The sequence below is a fragment of the Gobio gobio genome (assembly GCF_949357685.1).
Source record: "Gobio gobio genome assembly, chromosome: 22".
Taxonomy (NCBI): domain Eukaryota; kingdom Metazoa; phylum Chordata; class Actinopteri; order Cypriniformes; family Gobionidae; genus Gobio; species Gobio gobio.
Window position 1 is genome coordinate 46285812 of NC_137118.1, and position 14732 is coordinate 46300543.

At 47.4% G+C, this 14732-nt stretch overlaps 1 protein-coding gene across 1 annotated transcript in view; it reads left to right on the top strand.

Annotated features, from left to right (window-relative positions):
• Window positions 1–14732, top strand: part of wdr70 (WD repeat domain 70) — a 194588-nt gene that overhangs the window by 68811 nt on the left and 111045 nt on the right. The window contains exon 10 of the mRNA XM_079803825.1: window positions 13415–13589. Coding sequence (XP_079659951.1) covers window positions 13415–13589 — 175 coding nt within the window. The remainder of the gene's footprint in view (window positions 1–13414; window positions 13590–14732) is intronic.

Below are 14732 nucleotides of genomic sequence, written 5' to 3' on the forward strand. Positions count from 1 at the left end.
CCGCTCCGGTTTCTCCCGCTGAAGATCCGGTTTCTCCCGCTGAAGAGCTGATCCCGCTCCGGTTTCTCCCGCTGAAGAGCTGATCCCGCTCCGGTTTCTCCCACTGAAGAGCTGATCCTGCTCCGGTTTCTCCCACTGAAGAGCTGATCCCGCTCCGGTTTCTCCCGCTGAAGAGCTGATCCCGCTCCGGTTTCTCCCGCTGAAGAGCTGATCCCGCTCCGGTTTCTCCCACTGAAGAGCTGATCCCGCTCCGGTTTCTCCCGCTGAAGAGCTGATCCCGCTCCGGTTTCTCCCACTGAAGAGCTGATCCTGCTCCGGTTTCTCCCGCTGAAGAGCTGATCCCGCTCCGGTTTCTCCCACTGAAGAGCTGATCCCGCTCAGGTTTCTCCCGCTGAAGAGCTGATCCCGCTCCGGTTTCTCCCACTGAAGAGCTGATCCCGCTCCGGTTTCTCCCGCTGAAGAGCTGATCCCGCTCCGGTTTCTCCCACTGAAGAGCTGATCCCGCTCCGGTTTCTCCCGCTGAAGATCCGGTTTCTCCCGCTGAAGAGCTGATCCCGCTCCGGTTTCTCCCGCTGAAGAGCTGATCCCGCTCCGGTTTCTCCCACTGAAGAGCTGATCCTGCTCCGGTTTCTCCCACTGAAGAGCTGATCCCGCTCCGGTTTCTCCCGCTGAAGAGCTGATCCCGCTCCGGTTTCTCCCGCTGAAGAGCTGATCCCGCTCCGGTTTCTCCCGCTGAAGAGCTGATCCCGCTCCGGTTTCTCCCGCTGAAGAGCTGATCCCGCTCCGGTTTCTCCCGCTGAAGAGCTGATCCCGCTCCGGTTTCTCCCGCTGAAGATCTGATCCCGCTCCGGTTTCTCCCGCTGAAGAGCTGATCCCGCTCCGGTTTCTCCCGCTGAAGAGCTGATCCCGCTCCGGTTTCTCCCACTGAAGAGCTGATCCCGCTCCGGTTTCTCCCGCTGAAGAGCTGATGCCGCTCCGGTTTCTCCCACTGAAGAGCTGATGCCGCTCCGGTTTCTCCCACTGAAGAGCTGATCCCGCTCCGGTTTCTCCCACTGAAGAGCTGATCCCGCTCCGGTTTCTCCCGCTGAAGAGCTGATCCCGCTCCTATCCCTCCCATCCATCCACCCAACCATCCATCCATCCATCTCCTATCCCTCCCTCCCATCCATCCATCCATCCATCCATCCATCTCCTATCCCTCCCACCCATCCATCCATCTCCTATCCCTCCCTCCCATCCATCCATCCATCCATCCATCTGCTATCACTCCCACCCAACCATCCATCCATCCATCTCCTATCCCTCCCTCCCATCCATCCACCCATCTCCTATCCCTCCCATCCATCCATCCATCTCCTATCCCTCCCTCCCATCCATCCATCCATCCATCCATCCATCCATCTCCTATCCCTCCCATCCGTCCATCCATCTCCTATCCCTCCCATCCATCCATCCACCCATCTCCTATCCCTCCCATCCATCCATCCATCTCCTATCCCTCCCACCCATCCATCCATCCATCTCCTATCCCTACCATCCATCCATCCATCTCCTATCCCATCCATCCATCCATCCATCCATCCATCTCCTATCCCTCCCATCCATCCATCCACCCATCTCCTATCCCTCCCATCCATCCACTCATCTCCTATCCCTCCCATCCATCCACCCATCTCCTATCCCTCCCATCCATCCACCCATCTCCTATCCCTCCAATCCATCCATCCATCCAACCATCCACCCATCAACTATCCGTCCCATCCATCCACCCATCTCCTATCCCTCCCATCCACCCATCACCTATCCCTCCCATCCATCCATCCATCCATCCACCCACCCATCTCCTATCCCTCACATCCATCCACCCATCTCCTATCCCTCACATCCATCCACCCATCTCCTATCCCTCACATCCATCCACCCATCTCTTATCCCTCACATCCATCCACCCATCTCTTATCCCTCACATCCATCCACCCATCTCTTATCCCTCACATCCATCCACCCATCTCTTATCCCTCACATCCATCCATCCATCAACTATCCCTCCCATCCATCCATCCATCCATCCATCATCTCCTATCCCATCCATCCATCCATCATCTCCTATCCCATCCATCCATCCATCATCTCCTATCCCATCCATCCATCCATCATCTCCTATCCCATCCATCCATCATCTCCTATCCCATCCATCCATCCATCATCTCCTATCCCATCCATCATCTCCTATCCGTCCCATCCATCCATCATCTCCTATCCCATCCATCCATCCATCATCTCCTATCCCATCCATCCATCCATCATCTCCTATCCCATCCATCATCTCCTATCCGTCCCATCCATCCATCCATCCATCATCTCCTATCCCATCCATCATCTCCTATCCGTCCCATCCATCCATCCATCATCTCCTATCCCATCCATCCATCCATCATCTCCTATCCCATCCATCCATCCATCATCTCCTATCCCATCCATCCATCCATCATCTCCTATCCCATCCATCCATCCATCATCTCCTATCCCATCCATCCATCCATCATCTCCTATCCGTCCCATCCATCCATCATCTCCTATCCCATCCATCCATCCATCATCTCCTATCCCATCCATCCATCCATCATCTCCTATCCCATCCATCCATCCATCATCTCCTATCCCATCCATCATCTCCTATCCCATCCATCCATCCATCATCTCCTATCCGTCCCATCCATCCATCATCTCCTATCCCATCCATCCATCCATCATCTCCTATCCCATCCATCCATCCATCATCTCCTATCCCATCCATCATCTCCTATCCGTCCCATCCATCCATCCATCATCTCCTATCCCATCCATCATCTCCTATCCGTCCCATCCATCCATCCATCATCTCCTATCCCATCCGTCCATCCATCATCTCCTATCCCATCCATCATCTCCTATCCGTCCCATCCATCCATCCATCATCTCCTATCCCATCCATCCATCCATCCATCATCTCCTATCCCATCCATCCATCCATCATCTCCTATCCCATCCATCCATCCATCATCTCCTATCCCATCCATCCATCCATCATCTCCTATCCCATCCATCCATCCATCATCTCCTATCCGTCCCATCCATCCATCATCTCCTATCCCATCCATCATCTCCTATCCGTCCCATCCATCCATCCATCCATCATCTCCTATCCCATCCGTCCATCCATCATCTCCTATCCCATCCATCATCTCCTATCCGTCCCATCCATCCATCCATCATCTCCTATCCCATCCATCCATCCATCATCTCCTATCCGTCCCACCCATCCATCATCTCCTATCCGTCCCATCCATCATCTCCTATCCCATCCATCCATCCATCATCTCCTATCCCATCCATCATCTCCTATCCGTCCCATCCATCCATCCATCCATCCATCATCTCCTATCCCATCCGTCCATCCATCATCTCCTATCCCATCCATCATCTCCTATCCCATCCATCATCTCCTATCCGTCCCATCCATCCATCCATCCATCCATCATCTCCTATCCCATCCATCCATCCATCATCTCCTCTCCCATCCATCCATCCATCCATCATCTCCTATCCCATCCATCCATCCATCATCTCCTATCCCATCCATCCATCCATCATCTCCTATCCCATCCATCCATCCATCATCTCCTATCCCATCCATCCATCCATCATCTCCTATCCCATCCATCCATCCATCCATCATCTCCTATCCCATCCATCCATCCATCCATCATCTCCTATCCCATCCATCCATCCATCATCTCCTCTCCCATCCATCCATCCATCCATCATCTCCTATCCCATCCATCCATCCATCCATCATCTCCTATCCCATCCATCCATCCATCATCTCCTATCCCATCCATCCATCCATCATCTCCTATCCCATCCATCCATCCATCCATCATCTCCTATCCCACCCATCCATCCATCATCTCCTATCCCATCCATAATCTCCTATCCGTCCCATCCATCCATCCATCCATCATCTCCTATCCCATCCATCATCTCCTATCCCATCCATCCATCCATCATCTCCTATCCCATCCATAATCTCCTATCCGTCCCATCCATCCATCCATCCATCATCTCCTATCCCATCCATCCATCATCTCCTATCCCATCCATAATCTCCTATCCGTCCCATCCATCCATCCATCCATCCATCATCTCCTATCCCATCCATCCATCCATCATCTCCTATCCCATCCATCCATCATCTCCTATCCCATCCATAATCTCCTATCCCTCCCATCCATCCACCCATCTCCTATCCCTCACATCCATCCACCCATCTCTTATCCCTCACATCCATCCATCCATCAACTATCCCTCCCATCCATCCATCCATCCATCATCTCCTATCCCATCCATCCATCCATCATCTCCTATCCCATCCATCCATCATCTCCTATCCCATCCATCCATCCATCATCTCCTATCCCATCCATCCATCATCTCCTATCCCATCCATCCATCCATCATCTCCTATCCCATCCATCCATCATCTCCTATCCCATCCATCCATCCATCATCTCCTATCCCATCCATCATCTCCTATCCGTCCCATCCATCCATCATCTCCTATCCCATCCATCCATCCATCATCTCCTATCCCATCCATCATCTCCTATCCGTCCCATCCATCCATCCATCCATCATCTCCTATCCCATCCGTCCATCCATCATCTCCTATCCCATCCATCATCTCCTATCCGTCCCATCCATCCATCATCTCCTATCCGTCCCATCCATCCATCATTTCCTATCCGTCCCATCCATCCATCATCTCCTATCCGTCCCATCCATCCATCATTTCCTATCCCATCCATCCATCCATCATCTCCTATCCCATCCATCATCTCCTATCCGTCCCATCCATCCATCCATCCATCCATCATCTCCTATCCCATCCATAATCTCCTATCCGTCCCATCCATCCATCCATCCATCATCTCCTATCCCATCCATCCATCCATCATCTCCTATCCCATCCATCCATCCATCATCTCCTATCCCATCCATCCATCCATCATCTCCTATCCCATCCATCCATCATCTCCTATCCCATCCATCCATCCATCATCTCCTATCCATCCCATCCATCCATCCATCATCTCCTATCCCATCCATCATCTCCTATCCGTCCCATCCATCCATCATCTCCTATCCGTCCCATCCATCCATCATCTCCTATCCGTCCCATCCATCCATCATCTCCTCTCCCATCCATCCATCCATCCATCATCTCCTCTCCCATCCATCCATCCATCCATCATCTCCTCTCCCATCCATCCATCCATCATCTCCTCTCCCATCCATCCATCCATCATCTCCTATCCCATCCATCCATCCATCATCTCCTATCCCATCCATCCATCCATCATCTCCTATCCCATCCATCCATCCATCATCTCCTATCCCATCCATCCATCCATCATCTCCTATCCCATCCATCCATCTCCTATCCCTCCCATCCATCCATCCATCTCCTATCCCTACCATCCATCCATCCATCTCCTATCCCTCCCATCCATCCATCCATCCACCCATCTCCTATCCCATCCATCATCTCCTATCCCATCCATCCATCCATCATCTATCCCATCCATCATCTCCTATCCCATCCATCCATCCATCATCTATCCCATCCATCATCTCCTATCCCATCCATCCATCCATCCATCATCTCCTATCCCATCCATCCATCCATCCATCCATCATCTCCTATCCCATCCATCATCTCCTATCCCATCCATCCATCCATCATCTCCTATCCCATCCATCATCTCCTATCCCATCCATCCATCCATCATCTCCTATCCCATCCATCATCTCCTATCCCATCCATCCATCCATCATCTCCTATCCCATCCATCATCTCCTATCCCATCCACCATCTCCTATCCCTCCCATCCATCCATCCATCTCCTATCCCTACCATCCATCCATCTCCTATCCCTCCAATCCATCCACCCATCTCCTATCCCATCCATCCATCTCCTATCCCTCCCACCCATCCATCATCTCCTATCCCATCCATCCATCCATCCATCTCCTATCCCTACCATCCATCCATCCATCTCCTATCCCTCCCACCCATCCATCATCTCCTATCCCATCCATCCATCCATCATCTCCTATCCCATCCATCATCTCCTATCCGTCCCATCCATCCATCATCTCCTATCCCATCCATCCATCCATCATCTCCTATCCCATCCATCCATCCATCATCTCCTATCCCATCCATCATCTCCTATCCGTCCCATCCATCCATCCATCCATCCATCATCTCCTATCCCATCCATCATCTCCTATCCGTCCCATCCATCCATCCATCATCTCCTATCCCATCCATCCATCCATCATCTCCTATCCCATCCATCCATCCATCATCTCCTATCCCATCCATCCATCCATCATCTCCTATCCCATCCATCCATCCATCATCTCCTATCCCATCCATCCATCCATCATCTCCTATCCGTCCCATCCATCCATCATCTCCTATCCCATCCATCCATCCATCATCTCCTATCCCATCCATCCATCCATCATCTCCTATCCCATCCATCATCTCCTATCCCATCCATCCATCCATCATCTCCTATCCGTCCCATCCATCCATCATCTCCTATCCCATCCATCCATCCATCATCTCCTATCCCATCCATCCATCCATCATCTCCTATCCCATCCATCATCTCCTATCCGTCCCATCCATCCATCCATCATCTCCTATCCCATCCATCATCTCCTATCCGTCCCATCCATCCATCCATCATCTCCTATCCCATCCGTCCATCCATCATCTCCTATCCCATCCATCATCTCCTATCCGTCCCATCCATCCATCCATCATCTCCTATCCCATCCATCCATCCATCCATCATCTCCTATCCCATCCATCCATCCATCATCTCCTATCCCATCCATCCATCCATCATCTCCTATCCCATCCATCCATCCATCATCTCCTATCCCATCCATCCATCCATCATCTCCTATCCGTCCCATCCATCCATCATCTCCTATCCCATCCATCATCTCCTATCCGTCCCATCCATCCATCCATCCATCATCTCCTATCCCATCCGTCCATCCATCATCTCCTATCCCATCCATCATCTCCTATCCGTCCCATCCATCCATCCATCATCTCCTATCCCATCCATCCATCCATCATCTCCTATCCGTCCCACCCATCCATCATCTCCTATCCGTCCCATCCATCATCTCCTATCCCATCCATCCATCCATCATCTCCTATCCCATCCATCATCTCCTATCCGTCCCATCCATCCATCCATCCATCATCTCCTATCCCATCCGTCCATCCATCATCTCCTATCCCATCCATCATCTCCTATCCCATCCATCATCTCCTATCCGTCCCATCCATCCATCCATCCATCCATCATCTCCTATCCCATCCATCCATCCATCATCTCCTCTCCCATCCATCCATCCATCCATCATCTCCTATCCCATCCATCCATCCATCATCTCCTATCCCATCCATCCATCCATCATCTCCTATCCCATCCATCCATCCATCATCTCCTATCCCATCCATCCATCCATCATCTCCTATCCCATCCATCCATCCATCATCTCCTATCCCATCCATCCATCCATCCATCATCTCCTATCCCATCCATCCATCCATCCATCATCTCCTATCCCATCCATCCATCCATCATCTCCTCTCCCATCCATCCATCCATCCATCCATCATCTCCTATCCCATCCATCCATCCATCCATCATCTCCTATCCCATCCATCCATCCATCATCTCCTATCCCATCCATCCATCCATCATCTCCTATCCCATCCATCCATCCATCCATCATCTCCTATCCCACCCATCCATCCATCATCTCCTATCCCATCCATAATCTCCTATCCGTCCCATCCATCCATCCATCCATCATCTCCTATCCCATCCATCATCTCCTATCCCATCCATCCATCCATCATCTCCTATCCCATCCATAATCTCCTATCCGTCCCATCCATCCATCCATCCATCATCTCCTATCCCATCCATCCATCATCTCCTATCCCATCCATAATCTCCTATCCGTCCCATCCATCCATCCATCCATCCATCATCTCCTATCCCATCCATCCATCCATCATCTCCTATCCCATCCATCCATCATCTCCTATCCCATCCATAATCTCCTATCCCTCCCATCCATCCACCCATCTCCTATCCCTCACATCCATCCACCCATCTCTTATCCCTCACATCCATCCATCCATCAACTATCCCTCCCATCCATCCATCCATCCATCATCTCCTATCCCATCCATCCATCCATCATCTCCTATCCCATCCATCCATCATCTCCTATCCCATCCATCCATCCATCATCTCCTATCCCATCCATCCATCATCTCCTATCCCATCCATCCATCCATCATCTCCTATCCCATCCATCCATCATCTCCTATCCCATCCATCCATCCATCATCTCCTATCCCATCCATCATCTCCTATCCGTCCCATCCATCCATCATCTCCTATCCCATCCATCCATCCATCATCTCCTATCCCATCCATCATCTCCTATCCGTCCCATCCATCCATCCATCCATCATCTCCTATCCCATCCGTCCATCCATCATCTCCTATCCCATCCATCATCTCCTATCCGTCCCATCCATCCATCATCTCCTATCCGTCCCATCCATCCATCATTTCCTATCCGTCCCATCCATCCATCATCTCCTATCCGTCCCATCCATCCATCATTTCCTATCCCATCCATCCATCCATCATCTCCTATCCCATCCATCATCTCCTATCCGTCCCATCCATCCATCCATCCATCCATCATCTCCTATCCCATCCATAATCTCCTATCCGTCCCATCCATCCATCCATCCATCATCTCCTATCCCATCCATCCATCCATCATCTCCTATCCCATCCATCCATCCATCATCTCCTATCCCATCCATCCATCCATCATCTCCTATCCCATCCATCCATCATCTCCTATCCCATCCATCCATCCATCATCTCCTATCCATCCCATCCATCCATCCATCATCTCCTATCCCATCCATCATCTCCTATCCGTCCCATCCATCCATCATCTCCTATCCGTCCCATCCATCCATCATCTCCTATCCGTCCCATCCATCCATCATCTCCTCTCCCATCCATCCATCCATCCATCATCTCCTCTCCCATCCATCCATCCATCCATCATCTCCTCTCCCATCCATCCATCCATCATCTCCTCTCCCATCCATCCATCCATCATCTCCTATCCCATCCATCCATCCATCATCTCCTATCCCATCCATCCATCCATCATCTCCTATCCCATCCATCCATCCATCATCTCCTATCCCATCCATCCATCCATCATCTCCTATCCCATCCATCCATCTCCTATCCCTCCCATCCATCCATCCATCTCCTATCCCTACCATCCATCCATCCATCTCCTATCCCTCCCATCCATCCATCCATCCACCCATCTCCTATCCCATCCATCATCTCCTATCCCATCCATCCATCCATCATCTATCCCATCCATCATCTCCTATCCCATCCATCCATCCATCATCTATCCCATCCATCATCTCCTATCCCATCCATCCATCCATCCATCATCTCCTATCCCATCCATCCATCCATCCATCCATCATCTCCTATCCCATCCATCATCTCCTATCCCATCCATCCATCCATCATCTCCTATCCCATCCATCATCTCCTATCCCATCCATCCATCCATCATCTCCTATCCCATCCATCATCTCCTATCCCATCCATCCATCCATCATCTCCTATCCCATCCATCATCTCCTATCCCATCCATCATCTCCTATCCCATCCATCCATCCATCATCTCCTATCCCATCCATCCATCTCCTATCCCTCCCATCCATCCATCCATCTCCTATCCCTACCATCCATCCATCTCCTATCCCTCCAATCCATCCACCCATCTCCTATCCCATCCATCCATCTCCTATCCCTCCCACCCATCCATCATCTCCTATCCCATCCATCCATCCATCCATCTCCTATCCCTACCATCCATCCATCCATCTCCTATCCCTCCCACCCATCCATCATCTCCTATCCCTACCATCCATCCATCCATCTCCTATCCCTCCCACCCATCCATCATCTCCTATCCCATCCATCCATCTCCTATCCCTACCATCCATCCATCCATCTCCTATCCCTCCCACCCATCCATCCATCATTTCCTATCCCATCCATCCACCCATCATCTCCTATCCCATCCATCCATCATCTCCTATCCCTACCATCCATCCATCCATCCATCTCCTATCCCTCCCACCCATCCATCATCTCCTATCCCATCCATCCATCTCCTATCCCTACCATCCATCCATCCATCTCCTATCCCTCCCATCCATCCATCATTTCCTATCCCATCCATCCACCCATCATCTCCTATCCCATCCATCCATCATCTCCTATCCCTCCCACCCATCCATCCATCATTTCCTATCCCATCCATCCACCCATCATCTCCTATCCCATCCATCCATCATCTCCTATCCCTACCATCCATCCATCCATCTCCTATCCCATCCATCCATCTCCTATCCCTACCATCCATCCATCCATCTCCTATCCCTCCCACCCATCCATCCATCATTTCCTATCCCATCCATCCACCCATCATCTCCTATCCCATCCATCCATCATCTCCTATCCCTCCCACCCATCCATCCATCATTTCCTATCCCATCCATCCATCCATCATCTCCTATCCCATCCATCATCTCCTATCCCATCCATCCATCATCTCCTATCCCATCCATCCACCCATCATCTCCTATCCCATCCATCCATCATCTCCTATCCCTCCCACCCATCCATCCATCATTTCCTATCCCATCCATCCATCCATCATCTCCTATCCCATCCATCATCTCCTATCCCATCCATCCATCATCTCCTATCCCATCCATCATCTCCTATCCCATCCATCATCTCCTATCCCATCCATCCATCCATCATCTCCTATCCCATCCATCATCTCCTATCCCATCCATCCATCATCTCCTATCCCTCCCACCCATCCATCATCTCCTATCCCATCCATCCATCCATCCATCATTTCCTATCCCATCCATCCACCCATCATCTCCTATCCCATCCATCCATCATCTCCTATCCCATCCATCCACCCATCATCTCCTATCCCATCCATCCATCATCTCCTATCCCTCCCACCCATCCATCCATCATTTCCTATCCCATCCATCCATCCATCATCTCCTATCCCATCCATCATCTCCTATCCCATCCATCCATCATCTCCTATCCCATCCATCATCTCCTATCCCATCCATCATCTCCTATCCCATCCATCCATCCATCATCTCCTATCCCATCCATCATCTCCTATCCCATCCATCCATCATCTCCTATCCCTCCCACCCATCCATCATCTCCTATCCCATCCATCCATCCATCCATCATTTCCTATCCCATCCATCCACCCATCATCTCCTATCCCATCCACCCATCATCTCCTATCCCATCCATCCATCATCTCCTATCCCTACCATCCATCCATCCATCCATCATCTCCTATCCCTCCCACCCATCCATCATCTCCTATCCCTCCCACCCATCCATCCATCTCCTATCCCATCCATCATCTCCTATCCCTCCCACCCATCCATCCATCTCCTATCCCATCCATCATCTCCTATCCCTCCCACCCATCCATCCATCTCCTATCCCATCCATCATCTCCTATCCATCCCATCCATCCATCCATCATCTCCTCTCCCATCCATCCATCATCTCCTCTCCCATCCATCCATCATCTCCTATCCATCCCATCCATCCATCATCCATATTTATCTGATATCTTGTCTAATAAATCAGTAATGATTATCTGATAAATATGTATTTCAGATGATTGTCAGTATTTATTTTGAATGCCACAGGATCTTCTTCAGTGTCGATGTGAAAAGCACACCCGCCTCTCTTGAGATCTGCTCGTCCCTCGACTGATTCCTCTCTCGCTCCTCGTCTCTCACTCGCTCTTAAACTTAATTTTCTACACTTTTCTTCACTTTTAATCACCATTTGCCTGATTTACTGCAGGAATGTGTCAGAAACACAACAGAGCAGACAGCTTTACTGTCAGAACCATGCCAGGCATCCTCAATTATCTGTTCATGTTTTTAACATTTGGAAAATGATGACATTTTTTGGCACCCTCTCCAGTAAGTGCTAGTAAAGACTATTAGTTTGGAAAGATGAACTCGTTGACATCTGTACTAGTGCATCGCTTTTTTTAATACTTCATTTTATTTTAACAGCTGTATAGTTAAAGCAAATTTAAGGGTTTTAAATTGAATTTGAAAGCCATTTATAAATGTTATATATAATGGTGTCCAGTGTAAAATCTAAAATAACCTTTTATTTTGTTTTATTTAACTTTTTAGACATCAAAAGAAAAGTCATGAACCTAAGAGTACTATGAGCTATGCTTGCAATTCATTGCACTCTTGAGAATTTTTTATTTTATTTATTTATTTATTTATTATTTTATCTGATTGCACTCTAATGAGAAATAATGAGCCAAAATGCAAAAACCATATTTTAGTTTATTACTTTATTTTATTTTATTTTTTATGATCTGATTACACTCTGTGTTCTTGTTAATGAGAAATAATGAGCCAAAATGAAAAAATATATATATATTTTTCTATTTTATTTTATGTTTTTTGTATTTCATTTTATTTTATGTTTTTATTATTTTATTTTATTTTGATCTGATTGCACTCTTTTGTGTTATTGTAATGAGAATTAATGAGCCAAAAAAAAATATATATATATATATGATTTTTTTTTTTTTTTTAGTATTTCATTTTATTTTATTTTATTTTATGATCTGATCGCACTCTTTTGTGTTATTGTTAACGGGAATCAATGAGTCAAAAAATAAATAAATAAATAAATATATATATATATATATATATATATATATATATATATATAATTTTTTTTTTATTATATCTTATTTTATGTTTTTAGTATTTTATTTTATGATCTGATCGCACTCTTTTGTGTTATTGTTAACGGGAATCAATAAAAAAAAAGTCAAAAAAAAAAAAAAAAAAAATATATATATATATATATATATACATATATAATCAATTTTTTTTTTTTTTTTTTTTTATTCTTTTTTTTTTATGCTTTTATTATTGTATTTTATTTGATGATCTGATTGCACTCTTTTGTGTTAATGAGAATTAATGAGCCAAAATGAAAAAATATATATTTTATTTAATTTTTTATGATCTGATTGCACTCTTTCGTGTTATTATTAACGAGAATTAATGTAATTTTATGATCTGATCTGTTCTCAGGACGGTGCGGACCTGGGATTTGACCTCCGAGAAGAAGCACAAGTCTGTGTTTAAGCCGCGGTCGCTCCAGGGAAAGCGAGTGACGCCCACCTGCTGCACCTACAGCCGGGACGGCAAACTCATCGCCGCAGGCTGCCAGGACGGGACCATCCAGATCTGGGACAGGAACTTAAGCGTAAGTGTGTCGTTTCTAGTGATGCACCGATCATGATTTTACATGGCCGATTCCGATACCCTTTTTTTTCTCAAGAAAACTGACCGATACCGATTTCCGTTTTTTTTTTTTTTTTTTACACAATTAAAGAACTAAAGTATACATGAACAAGATGTTTATTTGGTATTTAACAGGCTGAATTGGCTTTTGGCTAATGAAAACAAGTCCGCAATCTGAAATTAACGGGAAATTGAATTGGAAATTAAAAAGCTGAAAGGTGAAATTAAAGGCAATAACTGCATATTCTGCAATCCAAACAAAGATGTTACTTAAATCAGCATTTGTTTTTAAATTCAGTGTAAAGAAAAAAAGTCTTGACCAGTGAAATTAAATAAAACCAAAGTATATAATTGTTCCAAAATGTTAAATCAAATAATGTTTAGTGCAACGAAAAAAACTAAGATGCTACAGCAGGTGCTTTTTAAATCAAATTAAATCAATGTAATTTTAAGGTAAAATAAAGATGATCATCCTATAGGCTACAGAACTGATAGTATTTCATTTCTAAAGTGCAGCATGTTCTTCTTTAGGCTACAAAAAGAAGTATTTCGGCTTTGTCACAAGTTAGTCTGTTTCGTTCTCATCCGATCCAACACGTGAGAAGCTGAGCTGAACAAACACTCACATCTACACTTGTGCAGGGCGCAGAGATAAGCTCACGCAACTTCAGCTCGCGTAACTTCAGCTCGCGTAACTTCAGCTCGCGCAACTTCAGCTCGCGCAACTTCAGCTCGCGCAACTTCAGCTCACGCAACTTCAGCTCGCGCAACTTCAGCTCGCGCAACTTCAGCTCGCGCAGGAAAGCGGCTCTTCATTCCCTTCAGCGGATCTCGTCTCTTCCCTCAGTTCTCCAGTTTCCGTTTGTAACACACAAGTGACATGAATCCGAATTATTGCAATATAGGCGTATGTGCACGCGGGCGCACTTCCGGAAAAATCGGCAGAAAAATACAAAGAAATCCGGTTTTTGGCCGGTCAACCGGTGCATCCCTACTCGTTTCCCATCGTCTGTTCTTCATCCTTATCTTTACGCCGCGTCATTAGCCTGAGTAAAACATGGGCAAAATCTAAGATGGGCAATAAAGATCTGCTGTTCAGTGTCAT